Here is an 18,033-nt window from a genome sequence, read left to right as displayed (position 1 = left end):
AGAGTTTGTACAAAGTGTCTAATTGTTCCTTTGTGATTGAGAGCTGTTCTGAGGAAGACTGTTGCCATTGATCTTCATTGGAGGCCTGGAATGCGTGGTTATTGTAGGAATTCAAACTAGCCGTATAGGGCATTAGTTAGTTTCCTGATTTTGTGGATCTATAGTTACTAGAAGATATTATTCTATTGTGTATAGGTGTAATTGACTTTCCTTTAATATTAGATTTAGCTCCTAGAAATCAGGATCAATCTCAACGGATCCTTGTGTATATATATGTACCCGAATTGTTTCTAATGAGATATCAGAAAATTCCAATTCTGTTCTGCTTCATGGTATCAGAGCCACAGGTTTCTGAACCCTAATTTTCATCTCTCTGGCCGCCGGCCCTAGCCCTTCCTCTATTCCCGTATTTTTCACCTCTATGAAAATCGAGCCCCTACTCTCTTTCTCTCTCAGAAATCTTGTCCACCATGGCCGACTCTGAGCAGACTTCCAGGGACTCATTCTCATCTACCACTTCATCTCCCAATACTCCTATCAATCCTCAGATCACTCCCGAAAACAGTATTACCCCCACCATCAACCACAAACTCAATGGCCACAACTATCTCCAATGGTCTCACTCCATGATGATGTTTATCAGTGGACAAGGCCGTGATGATTATCTTACAGGTGTGGCTGTCCAACCAGATTCCAGTGATTCTAAATTCAAAACTTGGAGGGTAGAAAACAACCTAGTCATGTCCTGGTTAATCAGTTCAATGACTACTGAAATAGGAGAAAACTTCCTCCTTTACACTTCAGCCCAAGAAATATGGGACGCAACTCGTGACACGTTCTCTAACAGTGAGAACACTGCAGAACTCTTCCATGTGGAGAGTATCCTACATGACCTACGGCAAGGAGAAAATACAGTCACCACTTTCTTCACCACTCTGACGAGGTATTGGCAACAATTGGACCTCTTTGAATCTCATGAATGGAAGTGCCCTGATGACAGAACCTATTTCAAGGGAATAGTAGAGACCAAACGCATCTTCAAATTTCTAATGGGTCTTGATAAGTCTCTTGATGAGGTGCGAGGTCGAATACTCGGAACCAAGCCCTTGCCCAATCTCCGCGAGACCTTTTTCGAGGTAGGTCGAGAGGAAAGCCGCAAATGAGTCATGATGGGACATTTGAGCACACCTACGTCCACTGATGGCTCAGCCCTTGCTACTGCCAGAGACCACCCGTCCATGGTCGAACTAGCAGCCTGTGCTGCTCGCGGAACATCTCAGACCCCTGGTGACAATCGGCCACAGAGGGGACACCCCTGATGCGACCACTGTAAGAAGACCGGCCATGTCAAAGAAACCTGCTGGAAGTTACATGGAAAGCCACCAGACTGGAAGCCAAATAGGGCCACTGGTGACCGTGAAAGTCGGGGAAATACAGTCTCAATAGAAGGAACTAAAACCCAGAACCAAGTCTCCTTCACAAAGGACCAGCTGGAACTTCTTCAGCACCTGATCAGCAAAGCAAATCTGTCAGCCGGCTCGGTGGCAACAGGGACTGGATCTGTGAACAGCAGTGGAAATCAAGCCCTTCATGTTGCCCAGCCACCCGCAACCTCTTGGATAGTAGATTCAGGCGCATCAGATCACATGACAGGTGATAGATCACTTTTCTCAACTTATACTCCATGTCTGGGTTATCAGACAATGCGTATTGCCAATGGCTCACGCTCGAGAGTTGGTGGAATAGGAACCATATATCTCTCGAGCAATATTACTCTACATTCAGTGCTATTTGTACCTGACCTTGATTGTAACCTACTATCTGTCAGCAAACAAAACCGTGATCTTAACTGTGAGACTAAATTTTTTGTCAAATCTTGTGTTTTTCAGGACTTGGGTTCGGAGAAGACGATTGGCAATGCTGAACTTTGCGCAGGCTTATATCTCCTCAAAGTAGACACCTCTTCTGCCCCAGATCAGAGTCATAATAAGACTAGTGTCAAACCTCAGTGTTGGTCCATTCAGAGTCACGAGTCAATAAGTCAGCCCAATAAAAACAGTGCAATAATGTTGTGGCACTACCGTCTAGGTCATCCAAATTTCTTGTATTTGAAACGCCTATTTCCATCATTGTTCATTAATAAAGATGCAAAGTTATTTCAATGTGATGTTTGCCAATTATCAAAGCACACCCGAAGTACATATATCTCACGACCATACACACCAACTCACCCGTTTTCACTTATCCATAGTGATATCTGGGGACCAACCAGAATTTCCAATATTTCTTGAGCTCGGTGGTTCCTATTGCTAGTTGATGATCATACCCGGTTAAGCTGGACTTTCCTCATGAAAGATAAATCTGAAATTAGTCAAATCTTCAAACATTTTCATTTCATGATTCGCACTCAATTTCAGGCCACCATTCAAGTCCTCAAAACTGACAATGCCCGTGATTTTTTCAACTCCGTCCTTAGTCCTTATCTCCAATCATATGGCATTGTTCATCAAAGCTCATGTGTGGACACACCCCAACAGAATGGTGTGGCAGAACGCACAAATCGTCATGTGCTTGAAGTTGCTCGCTCATTACTCTTCCAGTCTAATGTACCTAAGAAATTCTGGGGTGAGGCTGTTCTTACAGCCACCTATCTCATACATCGGATGCCCTCACGTATTCTCCATTTCAAATCTCCAGTGAACACTTTTTTTGATTCCTATCCACACTCACATTTACTCTCTGAAATTCCCCTTAAAATATTCGGATGCACAACATTTATTCATATCTACCCTCATAGCCGGGGCTAACTGGATGAAAGAGCACTCAAATGCATCTTCATTGGATACTCACCAAACAAAAAGGGATATAAATGTTTTTCCCCTATCACCAAAAAGGTCTATCATACCATGGATATCACTTTCTTTGAAGATAAGCCTTTCTATCCCAATTCTGTAATTCAGGGGGAGACAAACACACATGAATCACAAAATTGGGACTGGACTTCTCTCATTGACTCGGTAATAAGTCCAACTCCTCCAACTCCATGCAATTCTACTCCCACTTTACCTAACCCGCAACCTCCATCAGCTTCTACTCCACAGACTTCACCGAGCTCTCCAAACACAGTTGAGTCACCATCCCATGAGTCCCATGAGTCAGTAATGTACCCAAAGCATCTCCTTCTTCCTAATGAGGCAGTAAGAGTCTATACTAGGAGACAACAACTTCAATAGCCTGTTCAAAATCAACAAAACCAGCCGTCTAATCCGAGCTCAAGAAATCCATAAATAACGCAGGGTAAGGCTGAATCTAACACAGAATATAGTGTTGAGAAAGTGACAGGATATGACCCAGACTCAGACCTACCGATTGCTCAGAGAAAAGGAGTTCGCTCATGTACACAACAGCCCATCCGCAACTATATGGCATACTCCAAACTGTCCCAGAGATTCATGGCATTTGTGACTACTCTAGACAACATCCAGATTCCCAAAACAGTTCATGATGCATTAAAGGTTCCAGAATGGAGAGCTGCCACTCTAGAAGAATTTCACGCTCTTAAAAAAAACGGCACATGGACCCTAACAACTCTACCACCTGGGAAGCGAACAGTTGGGTGCAAGTGGATTTTCTCAGTGAAGCAAAAAGCTGATGGAAGTATTGAACGATTCAAAGCCCGTTTGGTAGCCAAGGGCTACACTCAATCGTATGGAATTGACTATCAAGAGACATTTGCGCCTGTAGCAAGCTCAATACAGTGCGTGTTTTGTTATCCATTGCCGTGAACCAAGATTGGCCTTTATTCCAACTTGATGTGAAAAATGCCTTTTTGAATGGTGACTTAGTCGAAGAAGTATATATGGATATACCTCCTGGGTTTGAAACAGATCATATGCGAGGCAGAGTTTGTAGGCTACGAAAGTCACTATACGGGCTCAAGCAATCACCTTGAGCATGGTTCGACAAATTCACAAGGGTACTAAAACAAGATGGCTACTTACAGTCTCAAGCCGATCACACTCTATTCTTCAAACACTTCACCAATGGTAAGATTACTGTGCTAATAGTGTATGTGGATGATATAGTTCTAACTGGAAATCATGAAGAGGAAATAAGGAGACTTAAGCTTCTGTTATCCAAAGAGTTTGAAATCAAGGACTTAGGTCATCTAAGGTATTTTTTGGGAATGGAAGTGGCTAGATCAAGGGTTGGAATTTCAATTTCCCAGTGAAAGTATGTATTGGACCTCTTAAAGGAAACCGGTATGAGTGGGTGTAGGCCGGTGGACACTCTGATGGATCCTAACACGAAGTTGATGCCTCAAACTGAAGAGATGGCGGTAGATAAAGGACAATATCAACGCTTAGTCGGCAAGCTGATCTACTTGACTCATACACGTCCAGATCTAAGCTTTGCAGTGAGCCGTGTTAGTCAGTTCCTAAGCAATCCTTCGGTCACACACATGGAGGCAGTGGACCGGATTCTTAGATACCTAAAAAGGGATCCCGGAAAGGGACTCATGTTCAAAAAGACTCTTAATCACTCCCTAGAGGTTTACACGGATGCAGATTGGGCTGGATCCCCCATTGACCGAAAATCAACCTCAGGGTATTGCTCCTATGTATGGGGAAATCTGGTGACATGGCGAAGTAAGAAACAACAGGTGGTGGCACGCAATAGTGCTGAGGCAGAATTTCGAGCCTTGGCTCAAGGTATTTGTGAAGGAATCTAGTTAAAACGGCTGCTAGATGAACTTAAATTTGGCCTTTCCGGTCCTATAGATATGATGTGCGACAACCAATCAGCTATAGCTATTGTCAAAAACCCTATCCATCATGATAGAACAAAGTATGTTGAGATCGACAGACACTTCATCAGCGAGAAGATAGAGAGCAATGTTGTATCACTAAAACATGTACCATCTAGGCATCAAGCAGCGGACATCCTTACAAAGGCGCTCTTTCGTCCAAACTTTATTGAGCTAAGTTCTAAACTTGGTTTAATAAGTATATACCACCTAGTTTGAGGGGGAGTGTAGGAATTCAAACTAGCCGTATAGGGCATTAGTTAGTTTCCTGATTTTGTGGATTTATAGTTACTAGAAGATATTATTCTATTGTGTATAGCTGTAATTGACTTTCCTTTAATATTAGATTTAGCTCCTAGAAATCAGGATCAATCTCAACGGATCATTGTGTATATATGTACCCGAATTGTTTCTAATGAGATATCAGAAAATTCCAATTCTGTTTTGCTTCAGTTATCTCCCTTTTTCTTCCAGTTTGGAGGCTTTCCATGCAGTTTTCAACATGTCTCCCGTGTATGCCATGCCTTCTTGCAGTGATCACACCAAGGTTTCTCTGTTCGCCTTGAGTTCCTTCTGTCTCCATCAACTTCCAGGCCTTTGGAAGTCAGTGCTGAGCTTTCAGTTTCAGGCGTGATTTCTGACTTGTTCATCATGACGTTTCTTCGTGCCTCCTCTCTCCTTACTTCCGAGAAGACCTCTCGTATGTTTGGCAGTGGTTTTCGACTTAGAATTCTCCCTCGTACTTCATCTAATTCACGATTAAGTCCTGCAAGAAACATGTCCACTCGTTCATCTTCCTCTCACTTCAAGTATCGCACACTGTCTTTAGAACTTTTCTATTCGTCCTCATAACATTGATCCAATTCCTGCCATAGTGTCACCTTTTCGTTGTAGTATGCTGTCACCTCCTTATCTCCGTGCTTCAAGTTCCATAGCCGAGTCTTGAGTTCGAAGATTAGGGAGGGATTTTCTAAATCCGAATGTGTCACGAACGGCTTCCCATAACTCCTTGACAGTGGGAATAAATAAGAATGGTTTCCCTATTGCCGGCTCCATAGAATTGATAAGCCAGGCTATAATCATGGAGTTTTCGGATCTCCATGCTTTGAGTTTGGAATCATCATCTGTTGGTTTCTTCACCTCACCAGTCAAGTGTCCAAGAATCCGTTTTTCCATCTATAACGAGTTTCACTGTCTCCGCCCATTCGAGGTAGTTCTTTCCATTCAACTTGTGAGTCGTTAGTTGTAGAGAATTCTGAACTGCTACAGCACTCTCAGCGACTTCTCCGGTCAATAAGGAGCCTTTAACTGCCCCGGTCATAGTTGTGTTAACCATTGGCACTCTAGGTCAGCCACGTCTCTGATACCATGTAAGTTTTGAAGGGAAAAACTCCTCTATTCTTATTGATTTATTCGGTAAATTATCGGATCTCCATGCTTTGAGTTTGGAATCATCATCTATTGGTTTCCTCACCTCACCAGTCAAGTGTCCAAGTTTCCCTTTTTCCATCTATAACGAGTTTACTGTCTCCGCCCATTTGAGGTAGTTCTTTCCATTCAACTTGTGAGTCGTTAGTTGTAGAGAATTCTGAACTGCTACAGCACTCTCAGCAACTTCTCCGGTCAATAAGGAGCCTTTAACTGCCCCGGTCATAGCTGTCTTAACCATTGGCACTCTAGGTCAGCCACGTCTCTGATACCATGTAAGTTTTGAAGGAAAAAACTCCTCTATTCTTATTGATTTATTCGGTAAATTATAGGTATAAATAGCCCTAGGAGTGCCACGGATTTTTTCAATAAAATCCTATCCACTCAATAATATCTATCCTAATAAAATTCAAATTCAAACTTATCTAAACCTAGGATAACGAATCTGTTTGAAACAGATTTGTTTTATTTGACTTTAAGCATATCCTAATCTAAAACTTATCTTAATCAACCCTAACTAATTATCTCTAATCTTTTCGACAGCTAGACACAAAAATTCTAAGATGCTGGTAACTAGGCTTAGCATTGGACCATTTCTCCTCTAGAACCTTAAAATCAATGGCCGTAGATGGGGATCTGTTGATCAAATGACAAGCAGGAGCAGCAACTACTACCCAGAATTTCTTAGGTAAGCACGACTCATCTAGCATGCACCTTACTTTGCTCATTATAGTTTTGTTCATGCGCTCAACCACCCCATTTTGTTGTGGGGTGTTAGTGCATGCGTGGTGTCTAGAAATTCCTACCTTGCTACAATAGGTGTCAAATTCAGTCCTACAGAACTCTAAGCTATTATCTGTCATTAATCTCTTAATCTTCTTACCAGTTTGATTTTCAATCAATGTTTTCCACTCAACAAACCTTTTGAAAGCCTCATCCTTAGTCCTTAGGAAATAAATCCACACTTTCCTAGAGTAATCATCTATGAAAGTAATGAAATATTGAGATTTAGATAAGGAGAATGGTACCTTTGGAGAGCCCCACAAATTTGAATGTATGTAGTCTAGTGTCCCTCTAGTTCTGTGTGTGGCAGAAGTAAATTTGAGTCTTTGAGATTTTCCAAGTACATATGTCTCGTAGAAATCCAGATCACTGATTTGCTTAGCATCCAATAAGCCTTGCTTTCCCAGTTCTTGTAGTCACTTGATGCTCATGTGGCCTAGCGTTTATGCCACAATTCAGTCTCACTTTTCTTGGAACTTGTTACAACAGCAGCTTCTCCTAAAATAGTTGAACCTTGCAGCACATATAAACCTTGTTTCAACACACCCTTCATGACCAGTAGAGCTCCTTTGATCACCTTAAAGACTCCATTCTCAGCCTTGTAACTATAGCCCTTTTGATCAAGACTACCAAGTGAGATCAAACTCCTTTTTAAATTTGGAATATATCACTTCTTGAAGAACTTTTTCAGTGCCATTCCACATCTTCAGTCTTATGGACCCAATACCATGGATTGTACAAGACACATTATTCCCCATAAGAACTTTTCCAGCAATTGATTCTTTCAGATCAAAGAACTGTTACAGAAAAGGATTCTTATTTTCTGTTATTATGAATTGGTATTACACGGTTTTATATAGTAGATTACATGAGAAATAATAGGAAACTAAATCATTCCCAAATCGGGAAACTGCCTAACCGAATCCCTCAATTTAAGGGATTTCAAATTGATTTTCCTAATCTATTTACAGCTAATTTACACGTCAACACTCCCCCTCAAGTTGAGGAATAGATATCTTCCATTCCCAGTTTGAATACAAGATCATGGAAAACTGAATTGTTTAACCCCTTTGTTAGAACATCAGCCAATTGACGTTCCGATGGAACATAGGACATACACACTAATCTTTCCTCCAACTTTTCTTTGATGAAATGTCTATCAATTTCAATATGTTTTGTCCTATCATGTTGTATTGAGCAATATTGATGGGTGACTTGTTGTCACAATAGAGCTTCATAGGACCTTCCCATTTGACTCTCAAACTATCTAGAATGATCTTTAGCCAAAGTAGTTCACACAATCCTTGAGCAATAGCCCTGAATTCTGATTCTGCAGATGACCTTGCCACCACGTTCTGTTTCTTGATTCGCCACGTGACTAGATTGCCTCCAAGAAAAGTACAATACCCTGTAGTTGATCTTCTATGCACCAGGGAACTTGCATAGTCAGCGTCAGTGTAAGCTTCTAGAGTGAGGGTATTGTTCTTCTAGTGTAAGGTTATTGTTCCTCTTGAACAAAATTCCTTTCCCTAGATTGCCTTTCAAGTAATGTAGTACCCTGTAAGCAACTTGAAGATGAGGTTCTCTTAGATCATGCATGAATTGACTGATCACACTCACAGAGTATGTTATGTCTGGCCGAGTGTGAGCAAGGTATATGAGTCTACCAACTAACCTCTGGTACGTTCTTTTATCAACAATTGGTTCTTCTTTAGCTTCTCCCAACTTATGGTTCGGATCCATTGGGGTAGAGATTGGCTTACACCCAATCTTCCCTGTTTCTGCTAATAAATTAGTCACGTACTTTTGCTGAGATATGAAGATCCCTTGTGTGGAATATGCCACCTCAATACCGAGGAAGTACTTCAGTTTCCCCAGTTCCTTTATCTCGAACTCTTTTACTAATCTTTGCTTCAATTCATGCTTCTCTCTCATCATTTCCAGTCACTATGATGTCGTCCACATAGACTAGAAGAGCAGTCACTCCCCCAGTAGCCGAATGCTTAATGAAGAGAGTGTGGTCACCTTGGCTTTGTTCATACCCAGACTCCTTCATCACCTTTGCAAATCTCCCAAACCATGCTCTAGGAGATTGCTTTAACCCGTAAAGGGCCTTTCTCAGCTTGCATACTTTGTTACTTGTGTTTCCCTCAAATCCCGGTGGAATATTCATGAAGATTTCTTCATCTAAGTGACCATGAAAAAATGCATTCTTAACATCATACTGTAGTAGCTGCCAATTGTAGTAAGCCGCTAATGATAGTAGAATTCTCACAGTATTCATTTTTGTGACTGGAGGGAAAGTCTCCTGATAATCAACTCCATAAGTCTGAGTGTATCCCTTGGCCACCAATCTTGCTTTATATCTCTCGAGGTATCCATCAGCCTTGTATTTCAGTGTGAAAATCCACTTGCAATCAACAACATTTTTCCCTTCTGGTCTATCAACAATCTCCCATGTTCTATTCTTTTCTAATGCACTCATCTCCTCTCTCATAGCCTCCTTCCATTCCTTTTTTGACAATGCCTCAGAAACAATATTAGGGATAGCAATGGTGTTTAAACTCACAATGAACTTTTTGTGGGTTGGTGACAGACGCTTAAGAGAGACAGTGAGATAGTGGATAGATTGGTTGTTTAGTACATTCTCATAAACCTTTTCTGATAGCAATAGAAAGGTCTAGGTCATCTGTTGGTTCAGTGGATGTTTCAACAGATTGTGTGTGTAAAGGTGGATTAGATCTTACCGTGATTTCATTTCCAGAGTCTTGAGTTAGATTCTTGGACCTGTATCAGTTATGGAGCGGCCTTTCTCCTTGAATACACTTGAGAGAACCTATGAAAATTACGAGTGACACTGGCTGGGACAGGAGATGACACGGGCTCACCACTGGCTGGGACAGGAGATGACACGGGTTCAGTGGCAGAATGGGGTGACTCAGAGTTGGTTGGCTCAGAGGACTCGGGTTCAACAACACGGGCTGGAACATGAGGAAGATCAAGGGTTTTAAGTGGCTCAAATGACTCACAAGGACACTTCCATGATTGGAATCTCCTCCTGAAGAGAGGACTTGGAGAAAAAAGGTGTATTTTTTGTGAAGGTGACATCGGTAGAGATGTGAAATTTTCTAGATGAAAGGTTGTAACACTTGTATCCCTTTTGAGTGGATGAGTATCCAAGAAAAACACATTTGGTGGCTCGGGGATCTAGCTTGCCTCTCTATGTTGGCTGTGGACATGAACAAAGGCAGTGCATACAAATATCCTAGGTGTAAGACCATTTGAGGTTCTGAAGTGAGGGTAGAAACTATTGAGGATCTCTATGGGACTCTTGTTGTCTAACACACGTGAGGGAAGTCTATTTATCATGTATGTGGCAGTAAGAACCGCCTCTCCCCAATAGGACTTAGGAACATTCCCTTGAAAGAGTAAAGCTTGGGTGGTGTTGAGTAAATGCCTATTTTTCCCATCAGCTATCCCATTTTGTTGAGGCGTGTTAACACATGATGAATCATGAATAATGCCTTGTGATTGAAAGTAGGGTGACAAAAACTGATTGAAGTAGTCTCTAGCATTGTCTGTCCTAAAGCTTTTTATTTTAACCCCAAACTGGTTTTGAACCATCGAGTGGAAATTAGGTATAACAATGCTAACATTAGATTTTTGTTTAAGAAGAAAGAGCCATGTAACCCGAGTACAATCATCAATTAAAGATACAAACCAACGAGCCCCTGAAATATTAGGTATAGTAGAAGGACCCCATATGTCACTATGAATAAAATGAAAAGGATGAGAACTTCTTTTATTGCTAAGAGGAAAAGATACACGAGTACGTTTTGCCAGTTCACAAACATCACAATGAAACTCAGAAATATCTAATCCTTGGAACAAATGAGGAAACATGACTTTTAAAACCCTAAAGGATGGATGACCTAGGCGTAGGTGATATAGCCAAATGACATCCTTATTTGAGGAACTGAGAAAAGGCAAAGACAAATTGCTCCTAACTCTCTGAGATGATTCAAGATGGTAAAGGCCGCTTCTTTCCTTATCAAGTCCAATCCTCCTCCCCGAGCCCTGATCCTGGAAAACATAATAGGAAGGGAAAAAAGTAGCATAGCATTTAAGATCATGAGTAAGTTTTTGAATGGAAGCAAGGCTGGCCGACATTTTAGGTACATGGAGGACATTTTTAAGGATAAGAGTAGGTGTGATATGTATATCTCCAGACCCTGCAACAGTGGCTAAAGAACCATTGGCCACAACAATTTTCCTGTTACTCGGGCATGGAGTATAGGTGTGGAAGAGTTGAGATGTGGGGGTCATATGGCCTGTGGCACTTGAGTCTATTATCCAAGAGTTAACATAGAATTTTTCTGAGGCATTCATGCAAAAAGGAAATGAATGTTTACCTAAAAGAGCCAAAGAACAGGTTCCTGAAGGCTTATCAAGCGGCCCCAACAAGCTTCTCAATTTCTCAATTTCTTCCCTGTTGAGCCCCCCGGTTCCTGTTGAATTTTCCTCAGTTTTGGGTTGCTCTACCATGTGTGCTTGAGGCCTCTGCTGACCCCATGGTTTCCCTCACGGTTTCCCCACTCTCGGCTTGGTGGCTTACCATTCAACTTCCAACACGTCTCTTTTTCGTGCCTCGATTTCTTACAATAGGTGCACCAGAGATTGTCCTTGTTCTCCTTACACTGATTTTCTCTACCTGGGTGTTTAGGCGGATCACCCTTTCCTTTCTTCTAATGATCTGTTTTAGCTACTAGGGCTGGCCGGTCCATGGTTGGTGGTTCAAGCATGACACTCCTTCAGCTTTCTTCTACTCGGATCAGTGAGATTGTCTCTTCTAGAGACAGTGTGTTCCCCTTGCCAATGATTTGAATCCTAACCTGGTCAAATTCCAGATTCAATCCAGCCAAGAAATCGTATGTCCGATCTCTTTCAATGAAGTTCTTTAAAATGGCAGCATCATCCAGGGCACTTCATCTCTATTACTCAGTAGTGGTCCAATTCTTGCCACAGATTTTGCAACAGGTTTGCATATTCCGTGACAGACTTGTCTCCTTGCTTAGTGACTCCAGTTTTGATCTTAATCTCATACACTTGAGCATCATGACGAACCTTCGAGTATGTGCGCTGAATATAATCCCAAATTTGCTTTGCAGTAGTCAAGAACATACATGTGTCACTGATCGTTGGATCCATGGAGTCCCATAGCCAGGACATAATAATGGAGTCTTTCTCATCCCATGCTTCAAAGGCTGGATCCTTTGTTTCTGGCCCCATTCCAAGCAAGTGATTAAGTCTCCCCTTGCCTTTTACGTATGTGCGAACAATTTGAGACCATTTGAGGTAGTTTTTCCCATTAAGCCTGTTGGAGACTCGAATGTTCTACAATTCTCCGGTTTTCTGAACAGAATTGGACTCTTCGGATGGGTTCTGAGGTTGACATGATGAAGAAAATTTGCAGCAATTAAGGTTGTCCGAACAGGGATTAGCGAAGAAAGAATAAGGAGGAATGACAACAATGAAGGAGAAAACGACAATTCGTTTGAAAAGAAGGAGAAAACGACAAGTCGTTTCCCTTGTTTGATAAAAAAACGACAGGTTGTTTGAAAAGCTAATTTCACTTTTTCTCTTATAAACGGCACGTCATCTGCAGCAGTTTCTCACACCCAACGTCCAGAGAAGACAATGAACAGTAAAAAATGAACAGAGGGTAACGAATTCCAACGACCGTTGATCAAGGGCGTCGGCAATGAAGGCCACGGCAAAGATCGTAGATCAGAAGAATCTTGGCAATGAAGGCCGACCAGAAAATCTCCAACGATGGTGTTTGAAGATCAAAGCAAATTCCGGCAATGAAGGGGAAAAAAAAAAGAAAAAATTCCCAGACTTATGAGCCTAGGGCTCTGATACCATGTCACAGAAAAAGATTCTTATTTTCTATTATTATGAATTGGTATTACACGGTATTATATAGTAGATTACAGGAGAAATAATAGGAAACTAAATCATTCCCAAATCGGGAAACTGCCTAACCGAATCCCGCAATTTAAGGGATTTCAAACTGATTCTCATAATCGATTTACAGTTAATTTACACGTCAACAAGAACCAATCTTTTCTGGGTGACATGTGGAATGTACACCCAGAATCCATGATCCACTCTTCCTTTGGGTCATCACAGGAAACAGTAAGTACCTCTGTGTCTTCAAGACCTTCGGAGACATTGGCAGCTTCTTGGGTGTTAATGGTATCATCTTTCTGATTCACATTCTTCCTTTGTGGACAGTTTCTTCTGAGGTGTCTTTCCTTGCAAAACCACCAAGTTCTTCTGGCTTTGGACTTGGACCTGGAGTGATTCTTGCTCCTGTTGTAGTTCTTCTTTCTCTCTGTTGGTTTGCCCAAACTCCAACAGAATCAAATGAAAGAACACAATCGAAAGAACACAGGTGATTATACTTAGTTTGGATCTCCAATCCTACATCCAAGTCAGGGTTTCAACCCAAGCAAATCCACTATATAGAACAGTTACACCCTCAGAGATCAAAATCAGAAAATCTCGCAGCTCACAAGTACAAGATTTTCTCAGGATCCAAAACAGGTTCTCAATACACATAACAATCTCTTAGCTTTAGACTCTCTCTCCTCTGTAACTTTATCTCTCAAAAACGGACTTCGATAGTCTACAATTAACTAAGTCTGATAAATGTATCCACAACTGGATCCCAATGAGAATTAGACATGTCGCCTCAGTAAAAAGCCGCAATCTGGAACCAACTTGGCATAACTGATCTCTAACTGTCTTAATTAACTCTTCAATTAGAGCCAATCTTCACAACGACTGTGGAATATATACAGGTTCAGGAAGTTTATGATGAAGCTGGAGTTTCGGGTTTCTGGAAAGGTTTACTCCCAACGTTGATCATGGTAGGTGAGAAGCAACTCTTCCATTTGCTAAAGGAATACCACTGATTGTTCTTGCTCCTGATAACAGGTGAGTAATCCTTCCATACAGTTCATGCTGTATGAAACCATGTTGAAGAAGCTGAAGAAAAGACGCGCTTCGAGTAAGCAGGGTAGCAACGGGATTACTGCTTTGGAGGTTAGGTTCTTTTTTTTTTTTTTACTCTCTAAATTCCAGCACACCAGCCATTTTGTGGATTTTTAGAATAAATTTGCTATATACCTCGGATACTAATGCGTTGCTTTTGACCACTTAACCCTCCTTTGCATAAACTGATACATTGCCTTCTTTTCGTAGATATTTCTCCTCGGTGCCCTGGCGAAATTAGGAGCTACCATTGTAACGTATCCTCTTCTAGTTGTGAAGGTAAATTATGCGAGCCTGAATAAACGAGTGCTGGGGAAATTCATTATGGACCTAATTCTCGCAAGCACTTTCTTGCTTTAGCATGAACCTTTGCGACTCTGAACATGTGTGGATAGTGTTAAATTCTTGAGTTCCTCTCAGATTGGAGAAGTCAGCTACATTAGTTTCTGAAAGCATTATCTCCCGCTGTAAACTTAGACTTGCAAAACTTTTTGGTTTTCATCAGCCAGTCATTATTTTCCTCTTTGGTGCAGTCGAGGCTTCAAGCGAAACAGGTCACAACTGGTGATAAAAGGCATCATTATAAAGGTTTGAACTGTTACCGCAACGCATTCATCATATACATTATTGTTCTTTATCCGAAAATATCAACATGCTGTTTTGTGTCCTTATTACATCTTGGCCTCTTTTGATGGATCTATGCTGCCCATCCCTTTATCTGCTTTATAATATTAATTACATTACACCAATGATGCACAGCATCAAAAATTTCATCAACGATATCATGACAAGAGGGGGTCTCAAGATTCTGAGAGTTTCATAAAAGTAAAAATTACTATTTTGTCCCAATTTAATTTAGTTTCATAATGTGTCATTTAACTTATTTATTTATCTGTGATGAGTATCATTTTCTACAAAATTAACGCAGTTCTAATGCTCTACTAAATTACTAATGTGTCCTAGGAATTTCTGATCAGATTATAGTACTAATATTTAGGGAAGAAACCCTTCTTTTTTTGCTCGAAAGATCAATTGTCCCATGTTGTGGCTGGTAATGTCGATCATTTTACAATTCAGGCACATTGGACGCCATTTTAAAGATGATCCGATACGAAGGCTTCAACAGGTTTTACAAAGGGATGAGCACCAAAATTGTGCAAAGCGTACTTGCTGCCGCTGTTCTGTTCATGGTTAAGGAAGAACTTGTTAGGGGAGCTCGGTTCTTGCTTACCAGTAGCGCCACTAAGAAAGTGAAATCAAAATCATAGCCTCTGTCTCCCTTTTATTAATAATAATAGTAATAATAATAAATTTTTTTTTTGTTTAATTTTACTCGTAAGCTTAGCAAGCCATTTTATTATCAAATGTTTATTCATATGATTTATGCCAGTGTTGGCATACTCTTGCCCTGGAAATAAAAGGATGCAAGAGGGATGATTGAAAATGATGATTGTATACCATGTTATCTTTAGTAAGCTTATTCGGAGTTGAAAAATCTTCTTCAGTTTTATGTTCTGTCGTTTGCTTTGACTTGTTGAATTTATGTTTCCTTCCATCAACTTTTTAACAAAATTGCATGTTTAATTTTAGAACAATACTATTAGGCACATGTGGTGCTGAGTACCCCCACTGATAGAATGCGGGCCCTGTAACATAGAGCCTACATGTGAGACCCTCTTTCTATTAGTATGATACTTAGCATAAGTATTCCACAATCACATTGTGGCTTTACTCGTCAAAATGCAGGCACTGATTTTGTATCATAAGTTGAGAGAGGAAGAGAAATTCTCGAAGCATATCATATAGTTGGTGCATTATAAGAACTATATTACTTATCTTTGTTTAGAGTGATGATATGAAATGACGCGCTAATAATCAACTAGGTTCCTTTCAATGGTTATAATTTGATCTTTCGAATATGGAAATTCCTGTCTACTAATTCATTGGTCCACATAGATTATAATTTTCCAGCACCGTCACACACACACACACACACGAGGGCACACATATTTGCTTGGAAGTTGGAACTAACAATGTCATATTCGAAGAACCTGTATAGGTCCTTGAAAATTTTGAGCAACCTTTCAATGGATTGATTACTCATTCTACTGGGTCAGGGATGTCTCTTATAAACTCAATATTTTAATTGAATATGGAATGAAATTTCAAGAATCGTCTATTGTATTATTATTATTATTATTTTGGTTATTACTTAAAAAGAAAGGGTAAACTATAAATAGAATTAACAACCAAAACCGCAAATGATAATCAAATAAATAAAGCCAAACCCAAGGCTAAAGGTCATAAAGTTTGGTATTTGTTAATGAAAAACGTCAAGCATTCCAATTATTTAAAAATATATCTCAATCGTCACTAATAAAGAGCAACATTCGTAATATTCATTAATTTTATGTATGTTAAAAATTAACGAAACACATTTATATGTATAAATTTTTAATGGTTACATTTATTGTGTTTACCTATTAAATATAGAAATCGGAGGATGTAACGTAATAAGAATTTAATTATATTAATTGTTATAAATTTTTTTAATCAACTATCTAATTTATTATATTATTTAATTAACATCTTACATTAAACATAACAATACTCATTGGTAAATAAATACCGAAATGACTATTAAAATCACACCCTTATTTTTTTTTTTTAAGTAACCAAACAAATTTATTTATTCATTCATTTATATTTTTTCACTGAGTGGGTGACCTAAGCTATATATTCTATCATGAACACATTTAGTGGGATTGAGGTGACTCTCTTAAGACCGGTGTATAATGCCTTTTTAATAACGGAAAGATGAGATATGATTAGTGCTGAAACTTTGGACGGACGCCCGTGACCACCGAAAAGTCTGAAATTTTGCCCGATGACCAAACATGATATGCCCGAATTTTCGGGCTACCCGACCCGACCCGAAAATTACCATGAACGGGCTTCGGGCAGAGGATGTCTGCCCGTGCCCGGTCGGGCTGCCCGATGCCCGACTGGTTGCCTGATTTTTTTTATATTATATTTTTATGTTGTTGAAATAAGTATTTGTATAATTACAATGTGTATATTACAATTTGAAATATGAAATGAACACTGAACACACGAACGGACTATATAAAAAAAATTACTTCTTCATTGATTTTTAAATTTGTAATTCATGATTGCCTCATTAAAAAATCTTACCAAGAAAAACCCAATTGGGATAAAAACTTGGTAAGGAAAAAAGAGTGCAATCATTGTGGGACGAATTACAAATTTGATAAACTTACAAAGTCTATACAAGATTACAATAAACACTATACAAATTAGAAATTACAAAGTAAATAAATATTTACAAAGAAATTACCAAGATGAAGCAGAATGATCATCTTGAAAATTAAAAGTTAATCTATTAAATTCGTCGATCCATTCTTGGTTTGCCGGTGAGATTATATCGTGTAAGCGTTGGTCAGAACGGTCTCAATCCTTGATGCACACCAAAGCTTCAACAATATCCTGCTGCAATGCGTTTCTCTGTTCTTCAAGTATTCGGCCGGTTGTACTGAATGCTTGTTCGGCTGCAACAGTGGAGACCGAGATTGAAAAAATATCCATTGCTAGTCGTGTTAGGATCGGCCAAGTTAATGCTCGTGCCCTCCACCACTCAACCAAATCAAACACCTCACTACTGTCTACAACTAAGCCCTCACTCAGGTACGCCATTAACTCGTTGAATCCGCCGCCACCTCTTGATGAAGATCCACTTCCACTCTCAGATTCTTCTTGACCTTGACTCGTCGTCGTCGTCTTCTTCTTCTTCTTCTTAGACAACCCGAAAACATTCAAGAATGAATGCAGATTGTCGTCTCGTTGTTGCGGTTGTTCAACACGAGGTGTGTTTCTAAACCTACTTTCGTAAGAGATATAGAGAGAAAATATTTTTTCCTTTATAATAGGAAATTGGT

General features: G+C 40.0%; 1 protein-coding gene across 2 annotated transcripts in view; it reads left to right on the top strand.

Moving 5' to 3' along the window:
* Positions 1-15,533, top strand: part of LOC21409027 (peroxisomal nicotinamide adenine dinucleotide carrier) — a 42,046-nt gene extending 26,513 nt beyond the window's left edge. Inside the window, exons 7-11 of one of the 2 annotated variants that reach the window (XM_024164737.1) lie at positions 13,885-13,953; positions 14,042-14,128; positions 14,288-14,356; positions 14,611-14,665; positions 15,155-15,533. In XM_024164737.1, coding sequence (XP_024020505.1) covers positions 13,885-13,953; positions 14,042-14,128; positions 14,288-14,356; positions 14,611-14,665; positions 15,155-15,345 — 471 coding nt within the window. In that variant the 3' untranslated portion in view covers positions 15,346-15,533. Of the gene's footprint in view, positions 1-13,884; positions 13,954-14,020; positions 14,129-14,287; positions 14,357-14,610; positions 14,666-15,154 lie in introns of both variants that reach the window. The other variant, XM_010096757.2, reaches the window with a different exon arrangement.
* The last annotated feature ends 2,500 nt before the right edge of the window (positions 15,534-18,033 follow it).

This window comes from Morus notabilis, unplaced genomic scaffold, assembly GCF_000414095.1.
Source record: "Morus notabilis unplaced genomic scaffold, ASM41409v2 Scaffold42, whole genome shotgun sequence".
NCBI classification, from domain to species: Eukaryota; Viridiplantae; Streptophyta; class Magnoliopsida; order Rosales; family Moraceae; genus Morus; species Morus notabilis.
The sequence above is the reverse complement of the archived record's forward strand: the minus strand, read 5'-3'. Positions and strand labels throughout refer to the sequence as shown.